This window comes from Trichomycterus rosablanca, chromosome 4, assembly GCF_030014385.1.
Source record: "Trichomycterus rosablanca isolate fTriRos1 chromosome 4, fTriRos1.hap1, whole genome shotgun sequence".
NCBI lineage: Eukaryota > Metazoa > Chordata > Actinopteri > Siluriformes > Trichomycteridae > Trichomycterus > Trichomycterus rosablanca.
In genome coordinates, this window is record NC_085991.1 from 26,217,439 (window position 1) to 26,240,565 (window position 23,127).

Consider the following 23,127-nt stretch of genomic DNA (forward strand, 5'->3'; position numbering starts at 1 on the left):
GCTGCCGTGCCAGGAGATTGAGTAATTCTTTATTTGTGAAGCTATTTTGAAAGTAAATAAATGAACAAGAAGTTCAATATTTAATAATGCTATGTTTTCATTGCAAAACAAAAGTGTGCTGTAACTCACAAAAAGAAAAGAAATACACATACTTGAGTGCTTTAAAATGAGAATTAAATATAAGAAAAAAAGAATACAAAAGTTGAAATATAACCGCGCACACAACATTGATTTGGGCCAGAGCTTAAAACACATTCATGCTCACACAACTCTTCAAACGTATATGACAGCTACAAAGCAGGCGGAACTCGTCATAAAGTTAGTGAGAAGTCCACCCTTCACATTCCAACACAAATTGACATGTATGAAGGATTTATTTGTTAAGATTTGTATTTATTTAAATGTTAATTTCCAAATCGAGATAAAATTACAACAGGTCATATCACTGTATAATATTATTTTTAGAAAATTTTAGGGCCCTGAGGTTTCCCTTTGACATCATACATTAGGTCTTGGTCTATGGTAAGATGGAAGCCACAAATGAGTAAAATGCATATAAAACATTAAATGAAGTTATGAAATAGCATGTACAGAACTCTGGCAACATGAGGAAAAGATTTTCTGATCTGGGCAGAACAGCAAGCACATCTGGTAAAAATGTGGGAATGCACATTACCTGGCTAATACCATCCCTATGGTGAAATGTGGTGTGGGGCAGCTGCTCAGCAGCAAGGACAGGGAGACTGGTTAGCATTGAGAAGCTGATGAATGCAACCATATTCAAGAACAAACTTAAAGAAAACATCCTCTTCAAAAAGTTCAACACAAGACCCTTTAGGGCAAGTCTCTGGATTTCCTCGTGTGACCCAGCCAAAGTTCAAACGTAAAACATATCAAACATCAGTGAAGAGACCTGAAGATGGCAGTTCCCAGATGCTGAACATTCAATCTAACAGGGCTTGAGAGGTTATGTGGCTCAGTGGGCAGCACTGTCGCTTCACAGAAAGAAGGTCCTGGGTTCGATCCCCAAGTGGGGTGGTTTGCATGTTCTCCCCGTGTATGGTGGCTTTCTTCCGGGAGCTCCAGTTTTCCACAGTCCAAAGACATGCAAGTGAGGTGAATTGGAGATACAAAATTGTCCATGACTGTGTTTGACATTAAACTTGTGAATTGATGAATCTTGTGTAATAAGTAACTACCGTTTCTGTCATGAATGCAGCCAAAGTGTGTAAAACATGACATTAAAATCCTAATAAATAAATAAATAAATTAGAAATTAGATTTGTGCAAAGCTGGTAGAGATGTATCAAAGAAGATTTCAGTGCTAGTAGTACCTCAAAGGTCAGCTGATTATATAATTATATAATAGTGTTATTTTTACTGTATTTGAATACAGTATTTTAATATATAATTTTGCCAAAAGTATGTAAACACCTCTTTTAACTATAAAGTTTGTCATTCTATTACACCTTCTGTGATGATGTATCACTAGTTGTTGTGCTTGCTCAGATACATAAAACTAAATCCCTTTTTTAGACCAGTATAGTTCTTAAACTGTTAGTTTATGTACTGTTAGTCGTGATACTTTAGATGGTCTTGAATAAATATGTTGCTACAGACACTCAAATACTGAGAACAAAATAACATCTATATAAAACATCATTAACAAATGATTTCAGAAACAATTAAATTTAGTAGTATCTACTGTTTAATGTAAATCCTGTGTAATCTACACAGACAACATACTTTACCGTAGGTTATATGTTAGTAATTAGAAGGTCTTGGGTTCGATCCCCAGGTGGGGCAGTGTGGGTCATTTCTGTGTGGAGTTTGCATGTTCTCCCCGTGTCTGCATGGGTTTACTCCGGGAGCTCCGGTTTCCTCTCACAGTCCAAAGACATACAATTGAGGTGAATTGGAGACACTAAATTGTCCATGACTGTGTGTGATAACCTTGTGAACTGATGAATCTTGTGTGTAATGAGTAGCTACCGTTCCTGTCATGAATGTAACCAAAGTGTAAAACATGATGTTAAAATCCTAATAAACAAACATACAAACAAACAAACAAACAATGTGTTAGTAATTTACTAAATCTAGTAAATTACTCATCACTCACTGCATCTTAAATAGGATTGTTTATTCATTGGCGTCCTCTCCATTGTGTACAGACAAACAAATTGTTCTTTAAATTCATTTTTTAAAAAGGACTCAAATGTTATATGTTACTATAAACGTTTTAAATTAATCCCGCTTATTATTATAAATAAAAATATGTTGCATAAATTTGGACTGTGACGTGTTCTGAGGACCTGGGTTCGATTCTCGTTTTTGGTCGCTGTTTGAAAAAAAAAAAAAACCTTTAGATTTCCGTGTTTTTCCTTCTAATCTCTTACAAACATGCGGTAGGTGGATTGACTGCTAAAAATCGTACCTATGACTGCGCGTGTTAAACAATAGGTGAGTGCTTAGTGCCCTGCAATGGACTGGCACTCAGTACATACTGTTTATGCCAAATTCTGTCGCAACAGCAGGGACAGGCAACACACATGCAGTTTTTTGGAACGGAGAACATTCTAAACTCCTCACATACGGTGTCTAGTGACCCCACATCCACGTTGCTCTACTCCTCCCACACCACCACAAAAGCTAGCGCTCTTTCAAACCACACCCAAAGTCGTCATTTCAACCGGAAGTGTATACATTCTTCCGCAGCAATTGGGTACGCCTGATTTATGTTTATATGGATGGACTGAACTCTGGCTTTAGTGTGTCGCAGCTCTTGGTTGAATATGGTTTATTGATCTATTGTTTTTCTAGGTCGGATTTCACTGTGTTGCGCGGCAAAAGCGGGGCACAAAACAAAAGCATGTGGACATAATTTTTAAGAAAAGGTGTGTATAATATAGATGACTTACATAGTAAAACCTGATTATTGTTGAAAGGAAATGCAAATTTATACATAAGCATAAGCATGCGAATATTTACTTTATACAGATGCTAAGTAATATTTTGGTATGCGCAGTTTTGCTAACGCATGTGTACAGAGCATGTGGAAGCTAACATGCTAACTAAACCAACACAATATGTTATAAATTATGCTAGTGTAGTGTGTAGTTTTTATATCGGTACAAATGACAAGACTAGAAGTGTTTGTAGGTGTGTGTTTAACTTAAGCTGTGGTGTGTTTAATGTACATGCGTCTTGTTGATAGATGAGTAGAATTAATACTGTTGGTAGAAGGTAGAGATGGGTGACGTTGCAAAAATACAGCATTTATTGACATTTTTACAGTGTTTAATATCGATAATCATGTTTACGTTTGCATGGTTTGCTTTAAAGCCCTTAACCTACCAGGTTGTTGTTTTAATCAGTGACACATCAGCAGCAATAAATATAAATAATAACCATATTTCTCCTACAATCTCAGAATGTAGATCTTGTGCTATAAACATTTAGGGGTTAAGGATGTAAATGTATTTAAATGTATAAATGTACTGTTTGAAACAAGCATAGAAAGGTGACATGTTCTGAGACCAGTACTTCAAGAACTACATGTCTGCAAATGTCTTTCCAACTACAGTGGACCCTTGACTTACAAATTTAATTGGTTCTTAAGGGATGTTCTTAAGTCAAAAGGTTCGTTAGTTAAACCTATTTTTCCCATAAGAAATAATGTAAATAGAATAATTCGTGCCAGACCTCCCAAACCACCCCCTTACCTAACCTTTCTAATGTCTTAAATGGTATTTTTTTTGTTAGAAATACAAGTATATTTTCCCTTTAATCTTAAATTATAGAATAGGCATTCCTGTAATAAATAATAATAAACAACAATACACAGTAGTACTGTACATAAAACAACACACATCACATTTCAGTACAGTACGTGTGCTGTACCGTACACCATAATAAATTTCCTTTCTTTTTTTAATAAAATGTATCTACCAGAAACAACAATAACTGTCATATTTCTCTATTATTTCCTTCTTTATTCTAATGGCGTTGTATTTTGTAGGTGTAACTGCACGAAATAATAAATTCTTTCTTCTCTCTCACTCACTGTCCCCTCTGTCTGATACACAGTGACAGCTACTGGCAAGAGTAATTATACAACACAACAAATAGTAATAGATTTGTTCATTTTCTCAGCATTGTGCTTCCTCTGCACATTCTTGAGGCCATTTTAATATAGAATTTTACAAAATATAAAGAAAACACCAAAAAAAACACTGTCTACTGTCCAAATGTTCGCTCACTGTGTGTGTGTATATATATATATATAGATAGAGATAGAGAGAGAGAGAGAGAGAGAGAGAGAGAGAGAGAGACGGCTGGAGTCAACTTGTTCGTGACGTCACTTGTTTCGCGAATTTCTGAAATTTGTTTGTACGTTAAGTTGAAAAAGATTGTTCGTAACCCAAAATGTTCGTATGGTAAACCGTTTGTAACTCGGGTCTACTGTATTATATATGTCCAGGAAAATCTTTTTTAAAGTCAGCTACAGATGCGATCGAAATATTCAACCCCTCAAAGAAAATAAGAAATTCGAACCTTTTCTGCAGAGCTAGATTTTGCTTTAAATGAAGTCATTATTAGACCAGAGTGGCCTTCTCAGTCTCCAGATTTAAATCCCATAAAATCCCATCTTTGTTGGGATTTAAAAAAAGTAGCTGCAGCATGAAAGCCATCAGACCTTTATGAGCAATCATTTCCAGGATCATTTGCAAATTATAATAATAACTGACCTTGATGCATTGATTAATAATGTTTCTTCTGTGTTCTCAAGGTGATTTTAGAGAACAGAGATGGGGCTCAAATCAGCTCAAAAGAAGCTTTTTCCTCTCCGAGGCATTGATGGAGTGGTGCAGCTCTTTGAACATGAGCTTGGAAACCCAGAACCAGATTTGACCTTGCTTTCTCTAGTGCTTGGCTTTGTAGAACACTTCTTGGCTGTCAACCGTGTTGTGCCTGTCAATGTACCAGGAGTGCGCTTCGAGCCCTTGAAAGGTGACTGCCTCAACTCCTGCTTTCCTACTGTAGAGCTCAACCTAATCTCGGCCCTGCACGAACGCTTTACAGCACAGATCCGTGGCGCTGTCGATCTGTCGCAGTACCGCAGACCAGCCTCAGGCTCGAGCAGAGAGCTGGTGAAGAAGGTCTCTGATGTCATTTGGAACAGCCTGAGTCGGTCATACTTCAAAGACAGAGCCCACATTCAGTCTCTCTTCAGTCTTATTACAGGTAGGGCTTGTGTACTGTAATTACATAACTTTCTGCTATTTAAAATGTACTAAAGACTGTATCGTAAATACATTTAATTTGGAGTAAAGTGATTCTACAGTAGAACTTGAGTTTTTCTCAAAGTTGATTCTAGTGTGGTGTAATTTAAGTGAGTATGTAGGATTGATAACAACTAATTATACGAGAGGCTGCAAAGAATCAAAGATCAGCTAAGCTTACATTAACATGATCTAGATGCAAACTAAGTGCTGTCTCTATTACAGGTTTCTAGGTACAAATACAAGCGTAATCACAATTTCTAGCTTTTTACATAACGTTTAGTAGCATGAAATGACATGGCTGGACTTTTACAATCTAAATGTTTATTTTTATATACACTTTAAAGTAATAAAACATTTAGTTGGCCCAAACCAAGAATTTGTCTGGTGATTTTGCAAAAAAAAAAATCTCATGAAATTAGAGTGCCACCTAGTGGACTGAATTATTTTTATTATTTTTGACACTGTGGCAGAAGGTGTAGCTAAAAAGTATGTTCTTTTATTTCCTTAACGTTTCAGAGAATCATTAATGCCTTAGAACAGGGGTGTCAAACTCATTATCACAGAGGGCCACATCGGCATTATGGTGGCCCTCAAAGGGCCGACTGTAACGTATCTTGCCGTGATTGCAGTCTGCCCTTTAATTCTTGGACAATTTGTTGTTTTTCTTAAAGGCTAAATTCTGTGTTTCATGTGAAAATGCCACATTTATACTGTATATTTATAATGTATATCCACATTTATATTGTACTCCTTTACCACAGACACGGCCTCATAACACAAGAGACTTACCGGTTTCTCTTCTTAAAGCACAAACTTGTATTCACTTTCCCATCTTTCATTTAATTCCCTTCCTTCTGCTTCAATTTTCTCTTTTTGTACATTTTGGGATTATTTGTAAATCTCTCAACAAAGAAACACCGCCATTTAGTGGCGGGATGCGGTCACTTAGTATGATTTTACTGTGTATTTTAAGACAATCATATGTCTTTTAAGCTCTCGCGGGCCACAGAAAATGACGTGGCGGGCCGGATTTGGCCTGCAGGCCTTGAGTTTGACACATGTGCCTTAGAAGCATAGAATCAAGCCTATCAATTGCCACATAAATCATGACAACATTGAAAAAAAAAAAGGAAAACATATAGAAAAGAATGTATAATAAAGTGGGTAATGTTTATAGCAGTTTTAGAGTTTTGTAGTGATTGTAAATTGTATGTTTGGGCACTTACTGTATTTCCAGCCTATTCTTTAAGTGCCAACAGTGATGTAATGAATTTTTGTTTTGGGATTGTGGTCAGCGTGGAACTTTACTGGGACTGGAATATATTTTGTTATTAAATTAGTGTTTCGATAAAGTTGATAATAGATTTTTTGTCTTCTTATGATGCATATACTATATTGTATTCTATGCTACATCACATTTGAACATAATTAATTATTCCTATTTGTTATAGATTTGGTCACAAGTCAGCATTTGCTTATGTTTTGTTGGTTTCTGACTTTCTGATCAGGCACAAAGCTGGACAGCTCTGGTGTGGCATTTGCAGTGGTGGCCGCATGCCAGGTTCTGGGCCTGAAGGATGTTCACCTGGCCCTCTCTGAGGACCACGCCTGGGTAATCTTTGGCAAAGAGGGCGAGGAAACAGCTGAGGTCACTTGGCATGGCAAGGGCAACGAGGACAGAAGAGGCCAGACGGTCTCTGCAGGAGTCAGTGAGAGAGTGAGATGAGTTGGTTTACATATAGTCTTGTTTTATTTATTTATTTTTTAAAATTTTTTTATTTTTTAAATTTTTAAATTTTTTTATATAAAAACTACTTTGAGTGCTCAGTGTCTAATCACGGTTTCTATATATATACACTCACACACACATAGTGAGCTACAGAGCAGAAAAGAAAGAAAATCCTGAAAAAGAGAGACAGCCAAACCTTCAGTGTTTCCTTTTTCAGTACAAAAGGACATATTTCATTAGTTTCATATATGATCCAAATATCTTATTATATATATACAACACATGTATTGAAGATGTATGAACTCAAAATATGAGAATTATTCAGTTATATTATTAGCACTTTTATAGGTCAAAATGGTAAGTAGTAGCATCAAGGATAATGTTTTAGCAGTTTTAAATAGAGTATAAAGCAATACACAAAGCATTGTTGCCCATATGAAGAATATCTTTGTGACACTTATTTAACATCACAAAAAACAAGCAACTAAAATATGTCCTTTTGGACTGAAAAAAGAAACATTGTTTTCTTGAAAGTTTTGCAGTCTCTCTTTTCCAGGATTTCCTTTCTTTTCTTTAATGCCCTGTAGCTCACTCCTCTCTCTCTCCAAGTGTGTCGTACTTGAGAGGAAACGGGTGTTTATATCTGGCTCACAATCATGGACCGGTGTATCCCCTCACTTGCCGGTGACGCTTAATCGCGGTCACGATTCACATCACACAGTAATCCGCCATCATCTTTCACAGTAATAAATTACTACTTTTACTCTGTTAACGCCTGGTGTACCTTGAAAGCCCAGTGTGCTGCTGTAGAGAAGCTTTTAGGTTTCATATAGTATATGAAAGTATATTTAAATATTCATATACTTTTACTTCAGTGTTTAGTACAGCTACTAGACCACAGCTTTATTTTATTCACTGATAAAATTCATTTTATTCACAGACAAAAAAGTCAATCTTTGATTAAAGACTTGGCAAACAAGAAGATCTTGTGGAATTTCTAATTATCAAAAGTCAGACTGTAGGTACTTAGTGTTGTCTAGCCAGCCATCGCTTGCTTTGCTTTTTTCTCACATTTTGTAGCAAAATAAAACAGCAAGACTTAAATATTCCACAGTGCAAAGTAGACATCTGTCCAACACAACACATTGTAATCATTTAATAACTTATATAGACCAATAATTTGTATCACTTCTATAGGTTTGACATCTTCCATTAATATTGCTTATACTCTGTTCTCACTAATTACAGATCTTTAATAAATGACATCACAATTATTTTATTATTATTATTATTATATATTTTTTTAAGTCGCCCTTTCCAACCGCAATACTGGAATTTTTGTCAATAATATTGGACGTATTTAATTATGAGCTTTCTTTTTCTTGTTTATTTTTCTAGAGCTGGCTTTATCTGAAAGGTTCCTACCTGAAGTGTAATCGTAATATGGAGGTAGCGTTCATGATTTGCGCCATCAATCCATCTTTAGATCTCCACACAGACAGCTCTGAACTCCTGCAGCTTCAACAGGTGAGCTAAATACGATACATTCTATAATTAAATAAGCAGTGTAAAATATTATTTAATGTTTCTTTTAATGCTTATTTATTTTTGTTTCTCAGAGGCTTTTATGGTTGCTGTATGACCGAGGAGATTTAGAAAGGTGTGGAACTATGAGATAATTCATATCCTTGAATCAACTGTATTCATCATCTTGTCAAGGAAAACTAACTTCTGCTTAGTGCCCTAAATGTTCGTTTTTTCCTGCAGGTATCCAATGGCAATGGGTACGCTTGCTGATCTTGAAGATCAAGAACCCCTTGGCAAAGGAGCACCTTTTTCAATTCACCTTAAGGTATTAGAGCTTTGTTCATTTGTTTTTTATTGGTATTTCGTCAAACCAGCTGTGCAAATGTCCATGTAACCTCTTTTTGTCAACTGGAATACAGTCACATACCTGAAACTTAACATGCACACAAGCGTTTAGTTTCCTCACTTAAAAGTAAGTTCTGTTGATGTAAAAAATAGCAAAAATTATCATTGGGTTTCCAAAAAACACACATGAACTATTAGAACATTTTTATTTTCTTAGTGTCGGTCAGTGTGGAGCAGAATTTCTGACCACTTAAGAGGAGTTCTAGCTGGATGATGCCACAAAAACACTGATAATAACTGGGGTCAACAGAGTGGATCAATCTGGTCCGCATACCAGACTTGGCACAGTTTTTATGCCAGATATCCTTTCATTATTTTATTTGGGCTTAGGATCGGCACCGAGAGTGCACTGACAAGTACACCTCCCAGTGACTAGGCTGTTTCAGCCAATCATGTCTGTGTAGATGCCTGATTGTGTAGATGCATAGCTTAAAGTGCAATGTGGTTGAACTTTGACCCAGTTTGTCGTCACCAATGAGAGAAATTATTTATATGATGTAGTCAAATGTGAAGCACAGACATGGTGGAGAGCCAGATTCTCACTGTCACAAAACCATCAACTGTTTCATTTGTCTTACACTAAATAAATGGAGGTTATAGTTTTTCCCCACTTAAATACGTTTTTAATTTCAGGCACTGCAAAGAATTTGACTGGCCAGTGTTTTTACATTTCTGTTTGCTTCAGGCACTCCACTTACACTCTTATTTCTGTGTTTTCAGGCTGTGGAGTCCGCTAAGAAGTACTACAATAATGAGCACATCTACCCATTCATGTATCTGGCTGGATACCATTACAGACACAGGAATGTACGGGAGGCTTTGGGGGCCTGGGCCGAGGCTGCTACTGTCGTGCAAGAGTACGTTCCTAATACCAGAATACTAAAAACAAATGTAAATAATTACATATTTTGCTACACTGAAGCCTCGGTTGGTTAGTATCTGAAGGAGGTAGCATTTGTCTGTGGCTTAGTAATAACGTACTGGCATTTTTGTTTTGAAGGAGAAAGATAATTGGTAAAATGTTCTGTCTTTAAATTATGTAACATGAAATTTGTTTGTATTTTAAGCTCCAAAAGTGCAAAACAGTGTGTACAGCCAACATCCACCATCCACTTTGTGCCATGGCTGGCAGCATTTTTTCTGGATTTTCTCCCTTTATCTCCCAATCCTGTCAATTCCAATGCCTAATGGTAAATCAGCTGTTGCGTGCACAACCCTGATTTGATCAGGGAGAGCCTGATCACAACATGCCCCCCTCTAACACATGTCCAATCTGCGGCCGCTTCCTATCACCTCAGTGTTGGGTTCCTACACAGACCCATGAAGCACCATGTGACACTCCCAGAGATTGCATATTTCAGCGGCAGAGAAAAAAAAAGAGACCCCGAATTTCCCCCCCTTAAACAGGCAGATTGTTGGACTGCTGCCGCAGTTTATGCCCCAAGCATGAGTCATTTGAGAGGAAAAATGTAAATGTTTGATTCTGAGTCAGCCACTATATTTAGTCATATTGTTATATAAAGAATAGCATGTTTGTATGCAGGAAGCCTGTGGCTTATTTCCAATAGTCTGTTAAATGAACACCTTACTTGATGTAATATTTTAGAGATGCTTCCCTACCACTATCATTATTATAAAAATCTGGTTTTAAAATACTATTAAGGTGCCATTAGAAAGTCTTAAGCATGGAGTTTGTTGACGTGGGGTTACTAGAAGACACCATGTGTATGCATTTAGGCTGTACCATTAACCTCAGGACTGAGGGGAGTCTCCACCTACACCTTTGTCTCATTCTCTCTACAAATGAAGCCCAGACTGCACAACTAAAAATAGATTCATTTGGCATCCTTATGTGTCCCGAAGGATGCCTGTTCTTGACACACACACACACCAAAGTAGTCGCTCCCTCCCAACCACTTCCCTTTTCCTGTTTTCCTTCTTCCTGTTCCTTTTGGACATAATCAGCTTGTGCTTACTGCTTCACAAACTTTACATTCACAAACTTAAATCTATATTCTGTGCTTTTTTTTTTTAGTGTATAACTACATTGTGCAGTTTTTAGTCATGCTTAAATGTATCAGTTATAAAAGAAAATTGTGGTTTGTGTCCGCACATGAGATGGCATGATGCCAGATTTAACTTATCTGTGAGGTTCAAGCACATTGTGAGCTATGTGAAAGTAGAGAAAAACACAAAACCGTACAGTGAAAGGGTGCGACAGGGTACAGCTTGTAAACCGCTGATTAAAAATCAGCATGAGCAATCCACATCCATTATTTATTAAAAAAAAAAGTAAGCCACTTCTCCACACATCAAGAAGGGCTTTTTTACTAGAGTATTATAGGGCACAGGTTATTGTATGATAAGGTCTGACTTGTAGTCCGGATTGTAGTTCAGTTCTTTAGGGCACAGGTTGTTGTATGATGAGGTCTGACTTGCAGTCAGGATACTAGTTCATTTCTTTTTTTTATTTACTATGTATACATTTTACCCTTTTTACCCAGATGTAGTCCAACTGGAGTCTCTCTCTCTCTCTCTCTCTCTCTCTCTCTCTCTCTCTCTCTCTCTCTCTCTCACTCTCTCACTCGTCGCTGCTGGTACTCACACCCTTCTTTTTATCTCTTGTAGAGATGTCTGTTGGAAGTATAGGAAGATCACATCCCAAGAAAAAAGAGAAATGAGCAAAATGAGGAAATATGAAATTAGCAGTCTTTTACCACTTAAAAAATGATTGATTGATTCCTATCAGCTGCTCACAGTTTTTATGCCAGATACCCTTCCTGATACAACTCTCCTATTTATCTGGGCTTTGGGCTGGCACTAAGGGTGCACTAATATGTGTCCCCTCCAATAGCTAGGTTCATGTACTGCCAAATGCCTTCATGCCATCATAGACTTCATGCAGGAGGTTGCTTGACTTCTTTAAATTGCCACGAGGTGTGTGTGTATGATTAAATAAACTTGAGAGTGAGAGTTACCCAGTAAAGGATTAGTGCCCTTTGAAGAAGTTCATTAAAATGATCAATTGAATACGCTTTAGACTTTTATATGATCCATTGTCGTGGTCTTATTCTAGCTGCTCCCTTTAGGGGCCGCCTTAGCGGATCATTTGTCTCACTGTCTTGCCATCCAGAACATCCTCTACTGTTACCACTGCCTCCGTAAACCTCCTCTTTGGCCTTCCACTTCTCCCTTTACATGGTGGTTCTACAAACGCCTCCAAACCAAACAACATAGCAGGCATCACTTCTTTCTCATAAACTTTCACTTTCAATCTGACAGATACCTTTCTATCACAAATCACTCCTGCCACTCTATGCCACCCACTCCACCCTGCCAGCACTTCCTTCTTTACCTCTCAACCACACTCTCCAATACTTTGTAATATAAGAAGAAAGTGTTAATGACAGGTCATTAACATTTTCTGGGAGTTAAAATTTGCCAATCACACGTTGGATCTTCTTTGTTATCAGTTACAACTACTGCCGTGAGGATGAAGAGATCTACAAGGAGTTTTTTGATATAGCGAATGACGTCATCCCCACCCTCCTCAAAGAGACTGCTGCTGCTGCAGAGAGTGGAGGAGAGGGCACTGAGGGGGCAGAAAAGGTGATGATTGTATACTAGCCAGAACACTTTGAGACATACTTGTGTATATAATTTTATTTATATATTATTTAAAATGTTTTCATTGACTTTCATTCTAAAGGATCAGCCAAGACAGGCTGCAGCTATCTCTGCCCTGCAGGACTCGGAATGCTTTGCACACTTGTTGCGTTTTTATGATGGAATTTGCAAATGGGAGGAGGGAAGTCCCACACCAGTGCTACACGTTGGCTGGGCCACCTTTCTGGTTCAGTCCCTCAGTCGATTTGATGCTCAGGTAACTGACATGGCTGAACATTTCCTGTTTTCTAAACTTTTTCTGTTGTCTGCGGCTTCTGCAAAACTCCAAAAAGAAATTCTCATTTAATTTCTTATGCCAACCGGTAATATATTGAAACCGCAATGGGGAAAGTCCCGGTTCATAATAATAATAAAAAAACATTTAACACGCTATCAATGTGTCAAAGCATAAAGGTTTTATTTCATGTATAATACATACACTTATCAGCCATAACATTATGACCATCTCCTTGTTTCTACACTCACTGATTAATTTATTAGCTCCACTTACCATATAGAAGCACTTATGTAATTCTACAATTACTGACTGTAGTCCATCTGTTTCTGTACTTACTTTTTTTTAGCCTGCTTTCACCCTGTTCCTCATTGTGCAGGACCACCACAGAGCAGGTATTATTTAGGTGGTGGATCATTCTCAGCACTGCAGTGACAATGACATGGTGGTGGTGTGTTAGTGTGTGTTGTGCTGGTATGAGTGGATCAGACCCAGCAGCGCTGGTGGAGTTTTTAAATACCGTGTCCACTCACTGTCTGCTCTATTAGACACTCCTACCTTGTTGGTCCACCTTGTAGATGTAAAGTCAGAGACGATCGCTCATCTATTGCTGCTGTTTGAGTTGGTCATCTTCTAGACTTTCATCAGTGGTCACAGGACGCTGCCCACAGGGCACTGTTGACTGGCTATTTTTGGTTGTTGGACTATTCTCAGTCCAACAGTGACAGTGAGGTGTTTAAAAACCCCATCAGTGCTGCTCTGTCTTATCCACTCATACAAGCACAACACACACTAACACACCACCGCTGAGAATGATCCAACACCTAAATAATACCTACTCTGTAGTGGTCCTGTGGGGGTCCTGACCATTTGAAGAACATTGTGAAAGGAGGTTAACAAAGCATGCAGAGAAACAGATGGACTACAGTCAGTAATTGTAGAACTACGAAGTGCTCTCATAGTGGAGCTGATAAAATGGACAGTGAGTGTAGAAACAAGGAGGTGGTTTTAATGTTATGGCTGATCGGTATATGCTATTAATGATTAAAACTGCCTTGACTTTTGGCCCTGGTCTAGCCCACTGTCAGATAATGTTAACTCAGAATTGGATTGGGATAGACAGTGAGAGTGTTAAACATGAACAAAGCATAAAATTTTTTTGGAATTGAGTCCATACTTTAAGTTATTGCTATGCTAACATTTATCATGGTATGATTTGTAGCATTTACAGTCCATCATATCTAAATCCAACCTAAGCAATACTGTTTGACCATGTTGCTACCATAACAATTTAATTTTTCCTGCTTTCAGGTACGACAGAAAGTCAGTATTATTACAAAAGATTTAGAACCACAAGACGAAGACGACCAAGCCAGCGACGATCCGCGCGAGGCCCGCAGAAGAGGTCCAAGGCGCGAGTCCAAATTGGAGGACCAACCTGGCCCCTCTTCACCGACTACAGCAGCAGCAGCTCCTCCCTCCCAGCCCGGCGTGGCCAAGAAAGTGGGCGGAGAAGGAGGCCGCCGTCGCTCCTCAACCGGAGCTCGAGGAAAAGAGATCGACGACAAGAACGAAGCCTCTTCTCCCGGTAGTCCTACTTCTCCCTCCCCTAGCCAGGCAGCAGTAGCGTCCAGCGGTCCTGTAGTGACCTTTCACAGCGAGAAGATGAAAGGAATGAAGGAGCTCCTGTCTGCTGCCAAAATCAACTCCAGCGCCATCAAACTGCAACTCACAGCACAGTCACAGGTTCAAATGAAGAGGCAGAAACCCACACAGGCAGGCGACTACAGTCTGTCGTTTATGAAGCGACCTCGGAAATCTCTCTAAGTGATTCTTAGCTAAATCATTTTTTTCCCAGCGCAGATACACTGAGTAAACATTATTAGGACATAACAATTCACTACCCATTGATGGCTCCCTGAATGGCGTACCACAACCCCAAATCAGAAAAAGCTGGGACGGTATGGAAAATGCAAGTGGAAAAAAAAGTGTTTCTTATATTTACTTTGACTTTTATTTCATTGCAGACAGTATGATATTTAATTTTTTGTTAGTCAACCTTATTTTATTTGTTAATATGCATCCATTCCTGCATTTCAGGCCTGCAACACATTTCAAAAAAGCATTTACCACTTTGTAATGTTGCCATTCCTTCTCACAACACTTAAAAGATGTTTTGGCACAGAGGATACTGCGTGATGAAGTGTTTCGGGTGTTATTTTGCCCCATTCTTCCTGCAAACATGTTTTAAGGTGTGCAATTACGGGGCTGTCATTGTCTCCACACATTGTATATTGGGGATATCAGACTGGCTACTGCCTCGGTTCTTGATGCATTGTTGTGTGAGGGATTACAGATCACTGGTATTCGGCTTAGGTTTATGCCCTTGCCCTTTACGGACTAAAATTCCTCCAGATTTCTTGAATTGTTTAGTGATGATATGCACTGTGGAGGGAGAAATATGCAAATCCCTTCCAATGTTTCTTTGAGGAATGTTAGTTTTAAACATTTCAATAATTTTCCCATGCACTTGTCTACAAACTGCAGATCCTCTGACCAGCTCTGCTCAATCACAATCACCTGTTTGAAATCACAGCATTATTTAGGTGTTTTTTACCTCTTTACTAGCCCTAAATTGGCCTGTCCTTGCTTTTTTGGAATGTGTTGCAGGCCTGAAATTCAGGAATTAAATGAAGTTGACCAGACAAAACATGAACGATCTTGGGTTCATACTGTTTGCAATAAAATAAACGTTAGAGTAAATGTTAAAAACATAGAATTTTTTATATGCGTTTTCCATACCGTCCCAAAACAATTTAGTCTTTTACTTTTAAAACATTATTCACTAAAAGCGGTCTAGGGATGGTTATGAATACTTGAAACATTAACACTTTTATGATTTATTACAAAGTTGAAAAAAAAATATTTGATCAGCACAGTGGTATGGCAGGTAACCTTGATACCACACAGCTCCAGGGGACCTGGGTCCATACCTCGCTCTAGGGGACCGCTTGGGAGGAGTTTGGCATTTTCTTCTTTTGTACACCCTGGGTTTCGTATGATACCTTTGAACTCCCAAACATTTTTTTGGATTCAACCTTCACGAACACTTCAGAAGCCACTGGCCTATTCTTTACACCAGCCAGCAGATGATTCTTTCAGACAGTCCTAACACTTACAAAGGATAACAGCCAGTTCTGTTGAGTTACATGTTATTACAAGGAAAACTAAATTGTCCTGTGACTACTTTTGAACAGAAATGAAGAATTTGCTTGAAGAGTAAGAGATTAAATGTTAACATTTTTGTTGACATAGTTATTTTACAGCAATTATATAATATAAAACCACATTTTACCAAAGTTAGTGGTTTAAGTAAGTGATGTAAACCTTGTTTTATGAATTGCCTATGTTTATAAAGTTTCTTTAATTTAGGCTTTTCTACATATACCTTTTGGCAACTAGCCAAATTTGATCAAGCTAGTACACTAGTACGTAATGATGCTTGTACCTCATTTGTTCTTGCTGTTATAGTCTAAAATGTGTTCATTTTACTGCTGACTTTTTGTGTGTAATGTCAACACAGGCGCTTTTAAAGTCCAGTAGGCTTACAAAATACTCTTTAATCCTGCTGATAAAATATTTTTCTAATAAAGACATTTAAAAAAAGTTTAAGTAAGTATCAATACTCTCATTAAGCACTGACAATACATTTATTTCTAATGACCATAGCCCATTTGCTGCTCTGCTGCCACCCAACCCCATAACTTATTTATCAGTCCAGAGGGACCCTCACTTGACCAAATGTAGTTTGGGTGGTGGAGGACTCCCAGCAATGCAATAAAACTCACATTGTAATGACATCATAGTGTATGTTATTCTTGTATATTAGGAGTGCATCAGGTGCAGCAGTTTTGTTGGTTTTAAATATGATTTAAACCTGTCCCTTTAAATCTGTAATTTTTATTATGAACACATTCCACTTTTATGTGTAAACTTAAGAGACTAGAGCTATATTATTTTGCCATGCACAATGTGTGTTACTTTTTATCTCGCTTAAGAGGACATGTTCTGATCACATGATAATGTTGGCTTATATTTTGAGTAGACCAGAGGTCACTAACAGGCGGACCGCGGTCCGGGTCCGGACCCAGAAGCTGTCCCATACGGACCCGGACCTACAGCCAAAACAGAAAGTTATGATTTGAAACCTGACGGAGCGCTTCTATTTTAACCGGCGCAGCTTTTGTAGTCTTTACGGTAGCGGTTTAGCGGATGAGAAAACGCACAGACCAATCACGTGACACCACTCAGCCAATCAAGTCTGTGCATTCCAGCCGGTAAACACAGCGACTCTACAGTGCAGACAGATGAGAGAGTTAGAGGCGAGTTACATGTGAAACGATGGTGGAAAGAAAAAGAAAGATAGCGAACGTAGAAAAAACGAAGGGAGAGATACAGACGACTGTGCAGGAGAAAGTTGAGAAAAAGACGAGTGAGACAGGAGACATGACGCTCTCCAAAAAAGAAACGTGTACAGCGAAATTACAGCATTTAATCCGTGATGGAGAGACTCATTTCTGTTCTTACTTCCCACTGGAGCACAATTTATTTTTATTTTCTCTTAATTTGATAAGAGAAAGGTTTGATAAGGTGGGGCAGTCCAGGTACTCTCTGTGTGGAGTTTGCATGTTCTCCCCATGTCGCCATGGGTTTCCTTCGGTGCTCCGGTTTCCTCCCACAGTCCAAAGACGTGCAAGTGAGGTGAATTGGAGACACTGAATTGTCCATGATTGTTTTCGATATAAACTTGTGACCTGATGAGTCTTGTGTAGTGAGTAACTAACGTTTCTGTCATAAATGTGACCAAAGTGTAAAACATGACGTTAAAATCCTAATAAATAAACAGACATGTGACAGTCAGTTATTGATTACATGCAGATGTTGATAGCTACTTATATATATATAATTATATATATTATAACATATATATTATATATAGCAGTGACAGCTCAGTGGTTAAGGTACTGGACTAGTAAACAAGGTTGCCGGTTCAAGCCCCGCCACCACCAAGTTGCCACTGTTGGGTCCCTGAGCAAGGCCCTTAACCCTCAATTGCTCATCGTGTTCAGCTCATTGTGTAAGTCACTTTGGATAAAAGTATCTGCTAAATGCTATATATATATATAAGATAAGATAATCCTTTATTAGTCCCACAGTGGGGAAATTCACAGTATACAGTGTATCACAAAAGTGAGTACACCCCTCACATTTCTGCAAATATTTTATTATATCTTTTCATGGGACAACACTAGAAATAAAACTTGGATATAACTTAGAGTAGTCAGTGTACAACTTGTATAGCAGTGTAGATTTACTGTCTTCTGAAAATAACTCAACACACAGCCATTAATGTCTAAATAGCTGGCAACATAAGTGAGTACACCCCACAGTGAACATGTCCAAATTGTGCCCAAAGTGTCAATATTTTGTGTGACCACCATTATTATCCAGCACTGCCTTAACCCTCCTGGGCATGGAATTCACCAGAGCTGCACAGGTTGCTACTGGAATCCTCTTCCACTCCTCCATGATGACATCACGGAGCTGGTGGATGTTAGACACCTTGAACTCCTCCACCTTCCACTTGAGGATGCGCCACAGGTGCTCAATTGGGTCTAGTCCATCACCTTTACCTTCAGCTTCCTCAGCAAGGCAGTTGTCATCTTGAAGGTTGTGTTTGGGGTCGTTATCCTGTTGGAAAACTGCCATGCGGCCCAGTTTTTGAAGGGAGGGGATCATGCTCTGTTTCAGAATGTCACAGTACATGTTGGAATTCATGTTTCCCTCAATGAACCGCAGCTCCCCAGTGCCAGCAACACTCATGCAGCCCAAGACCATGATGCTACCACCACCATGCTTGACTGTAGGCAAGATACAGTTGTCTTGGTACTTCTCACCAGGGCGCCGCCACACATGCTGGACACCATCTGAGCCAAACAAGTTTATCTTGGTCTCGTCAGACCACAGGGCATTCCAGTAATCCATGTTCTTGGACTGCTTGTTTTCAGCAAACTGTTTGCTGGCTTTCTTGTGCGTCAGCTTCCTTCTGGGATGACGACCATGCAGACCGAGTTGATGCAGTATGTTGCGTATGGTCTGAGCACTGACAGGCTGACCTCCCACGTCTTCAACCTCTGCAGCAATGCTGGCAGCACTCATGTGTCTATTTTTTAAAGCCAACCTCTGGATATGACGCCGAACACGTGGACTCAACTTCTTTGGTCGACCCTGGCGAAGCCTGTTCCGAGTGGAACCTGTCCTGGAAAACCGCTGTATGACCTTGGCCACCATGCTGTAGCTCAGTTTCAGGGTGTTAGCAATCTTCTTATAGCCCAGGCCATCTTTGTGGAGAGCAACAATTCTATTTCTCACATCCTCAGAGAGTTCTTTGGCATGAGGTGCCATGTTGAATATCCAGTGGCCAGTATGAGAGAATTGTACCCAAAACACCAAATTTAACAGCCCTGCTCCCCATTTACACCTGGGACCTTGACACATGACACCAGGGAGGGACAACGACACATTTGGGCACAATTTGGACATGTTCACTGTGGGGTGTACTCACTTATGTTGCCAGCTATTTAGACATTAATGGCTGTGTGTTGAGTTATTTTCAGAAGACAGTAAATCTACACTGCTATACAAGCTGTACACTGACTACTCTAAGTTATATCCAAGTTTCATGTCTATAGTGTTGTCCCATGAAAAGATATAATGAATATATATATATATATATATATATATATATATATATATACAGTGTATCACAAAAGTGAGTACACCCCTCACATTTCTGCAAATATTTCATTATATCTTTTCATGGGACAACACTATAGACATGAAACTTGGATATAACTTAGAGTAGTCAGTGTACAACTTGTATAGCAGTGTAGATTTACTGTCTTCTGAAAATAACTCAACACACAGCCATTAATGTCTAAATAGCTGGCAACATAAGTGAGTACACCCCGCAGTGAACATGTCCAAATTGTGCCCAAATGTGCCCAAATATATATATATATATATATATATATATATATTATATATATATATATATATATATATATATATATATATATATATATATATATATATATAACTGGACCTCTTTAAATATATATATATATATATATATATATATATATTCCGGACCTTTGCTTCAAGAAATTTTCTCTAACTGGACCTCTTTAAATTTTAGTTGAATACCCCTGGAGTAGACCAATATTCTCCTCTAGGTGTTGACACTGAGGTGTTTAAAAATCCCAATAGCACTTCTGCACCTAATCCATTTCTACTGAGATGGTCCACTCAGATAACATTTGGTCAGTTGGAGTCCATTTGATTAAAATGTTGGTTATGGGCAAGTTACATGGGATACAGTCACTAACTATAAATGTATGTACCAGCTTTAGATCCCACAATTACCAGGTTATCACTGTTGTGAACCTAAGCAAAGACCTTAAATCTTTATTTGATAAAAGCATCTGCTTAAGGCCATAAATGTAAAATGCAATTTAATTTCTCTGTGAGTGTATATGCCCGATATATTAATGCATGTGGTTCTGAAAAAAAATTGTCCAGCAAGTTATGGTTAGGTTTTTACATGCTTCTCGCCATATAGTGTAAACACACATAAATGCAAGTGTGATCACTTTTATAACCTACATTTTATAAGATAGTTTTCAGTCAGATTAGAATCTTGTTGGACGTACAGTGGGAAATCAACTAAAATCTCTGTCGTCTGTTGTTCATAACAAACATCCCCACTGTCCTCAGGCTTTATTGCTGTCTGTCCTCCTGAATCTCAAATTCACTTAAGAGAAAATTGTTTATATTAGTCTGGACATGGTGGAAGCTTCTTTTAACCCTCTGGGACTCCAGCAAACCATAGTGAAAGCCATTCTGTCCAGAAGCATTAAACAGTAGGGAAGCTTCCCAGGCGTGTGTGGTCTTCCAAAATTACTCCAAGAGCACATCGAAGACTAAACTGAGAAGATCCTAGATAATCATCAGGCGAACTGCTGGCCTTTCTTGTCTCAGGAAAGGTCTGCCAGTATGATTCCACTATTAGAAAGAGACAATGTCTAATATTGGATACATGTGAGAGTTATAAGGTGAAATAAACTCTAAGCAAGAGGAATATAAAGGATTATCTCACACTTGCCAAACCATTGATAATTTTTAAGCTTTTTAGAATAATGTTTTGTAGAGTGGTAAATCAAAAGAAAATTTCCTGAAAAACATTAGCCTTGTTCCATCTATCATAAAGCTAATGTTTTTGACTAAAAACATCAAACCAGCATATATTGTATGGATAGTGTGATTATGTAAAATGCTTTGTCATCTTGGGGTCTGGACAGCTTGTCATAACTGACGAGTTTAAATCATTCTTTGAATCATCACAGCCATCAGTCCAAGATCCTAAGCTTAAGCGCAATTGATTTATGCAACAAGACAATTTGTAGCACAAGTGTAAATCCATCTCTAAATTAAAAAAAAAAAATTAAAAAAGAGGTTTATTGTGGCCTAGTCAGACTTGACTCTCCTTTCTCTCTTTTTCTCCGATTTGTTCCCCCTATTTTCTCCCCTAATCTAGTCGTATCCAATTACCCTGGTTGCATTATGCTTTACCTCTACCGATACAACCCTCCACTGCTGTCGCAACAGACACACGCCCCCTCTGACACGTGAGCAGTACCGGCTGCCTCTTTTCACCTGCACAAGGTGAGTTCATAAGCGGATCAGCTTTGTGCACGGAGAGCCACACCCTGATCAGCATTATTCCCCAATTCTGTGCAGGCGCCATCAATCAGCCAGCAGAGGTTGTATTCAGAGGTGGAAAGAGTACTAAAATATTGTACTCAAGTAAAAGTACTATTACTTTAATGAATTTTTACTTAAGTACGAGTAAAATTACTAGTCTAAAAATCTACTAAAGTAAACGTTACTTAGTTACTTTTTTAACAGGACAAGTGGATATATCTCACAATAGTTGTTTTTAATTAAAATCTAATAGAAAAAAACATGTTGATACAACAACTGGGCAACTATTTGCCCAGGGGCCCAGACTAACCTTAATCCGTCCTTGCCCTGAACAACAACCAATCGTTGTTCATGTGGCCGCCCAGCCCAGCCAGACGGCAGATAAGTTTAACATTTTAATAATCACATGGCATCACATTAATGCATTCCCTCCTTTAATTTTCAGTGACCAGTCAACCAGGTATGAAATGATTTTAAGTGGTGAGAGAAAACTAGTTGGGGGGAAGGATCAAACCCAGGACCTTAAAAATCTGGTTGGTGTGTAACAACTATTGGCACCAGTTGCGCCACCATGAATTTAACAATTAATATAAAATGTAAAAAATCTAATTCACTTGATAGAAAATTGTTTATATTAGTCTGCACATGGTTGAAGCTTCTTTTAACCCTCTGGGACTCCAGCAATTATAGTGAAAAAAATATTGATGACATATAAGTGTAGCTGGTAAAGTAAGTGCCACACAGCACCATATTCAGGGCTTGCTTCAAGTCACTGTTGGTGAGGGGTGTGGTATGGTATCTCTTCAGAGTTTTCTCCAATTACTGTTTTCCCCCCATTTCCTTCCAAAACACTGAAATATCCCCTAAATGTGTCAGTGGGTAAGTTAGAAGATGAGTGTGTGTTGCCCTGTGATGAATCAGCGTGTGTGTGTGTGTGTGTGTGTGTGTATGAAAGAGCGCCTCGCAGTTTTCGGTCAGTTCTCACTTTTAAAGCTGCTGCTGCTTCTGCTGGTCACCCGACACAGAGAAACTGCGCCAGTTCCATACAAACTAGCGCACATCAGCAGCAGAGCCTTAGTCTTGGATTATTTTGTTCTGTTGCTATTTTTTTTTTTTTTAAGTCACTGAGGATATTTGATGGATTTTCGGCAACTTTCCGCTGTCATGATCATTTGCTGAAGAACAAGGACTACACTGCTTGTTATGAATACTATCGGAGTTTCTTTCCTGGACCCGTTGGATGACTACGAGATCATACAGAGGATTGGAAGTGGTACATATGGAGATGTGTTTAAGGTGAGAGCAAAATAGAGGAGAGAGGCTGATCAGCAGCAGGAAATGTACACATAGTAATGTTAACCTGAGCAAACATGGACAGGAAGCATGATTTAAATGTTTTTTAGGTGAGCATTGTACTTCCCCAGCAGAAATGAGATGAGAAGTACTCTGAATGTGTT

The 23,127-nt window shown here is 38.6% G+C and overlaps 2 protein-coding genes across 2 annotated transcripts in view; both read left to right on the forward strand.

Moving 5' to 3' along the window:
* The first annotated feature begins 2,842 nt into the window (after nt 1–2,842).
* men1 (multiple endocrine neoplasia I) lies at nt 2,843–16,701 on the forward strand. Its single transcript, XM_062994076.1, has 10 exons — nt 2,843–2,894; nt 4,790–5,244; nt 6,794–7,002; nt 8,413–8,541; nt 8,634–8,674; nt 8,782–8,866; nt 9,667–9,803; nt 12,420–12,555; nt 12,656–12,829; nt 14,159–16,701. Exons 2-10 carry the CDS (start codon nt 4,809–4,811, stop codon nt 14,672–14,674), a joined length of 1,863 nt encoding a protein of 620 aa, XP_062850146.1. The 5' UTR covers nt 2,843–2,894; nt 4,790–4,808; the 3' UTR covers nt 14,675–16,701.
* Nucleotides 16,702–22,817: 6,116 nt separating this feature from the next.
* Nucleotides 22,818–23,127, forward strand: part of map4k2 (mitogen-activated protein kinase kinase kinase kinase 2) — a 41,144-nt gene continuing 40,834 nt past the window's right edge. The window contains exon 1 of the mRNA XM_062994077.1: nt 22,818–22,966. Coding sequence (XP_062850147.1) covers nt 22,874–22,966 — 93 coding nt within the window. The 5' untranslated portion in view covers nt 22,818–22,873. The remainder of the gene's footprint in view (nt 22,967–23,127) is intronic.

Bases quoted from the DNA above. Each gene is read 5' to 3' on its own strand.
- men1 (XM_062994076.1), top strand. From the start codon at position 4,809: ATGGGGCTCAAATCAGCTCAAAAGAAGCTTTTTCCTCTCCGAGGCATT. The intron at 5,245-6,793 runs GTAGGGCTTGTG...CTTTCTGATCAG, and splicing joins TCTCTTCAGTCTTATTACAG to GCACAAAGCTGGACAGCTCT. The intron at 7,003-8,412 runs GTGAGATGAGTT...TTATTTTTCTAG, and splicing joins CTGCAGGAGTCAGTGAGAGA to AGCTGGCTTTATCTGAAAGG.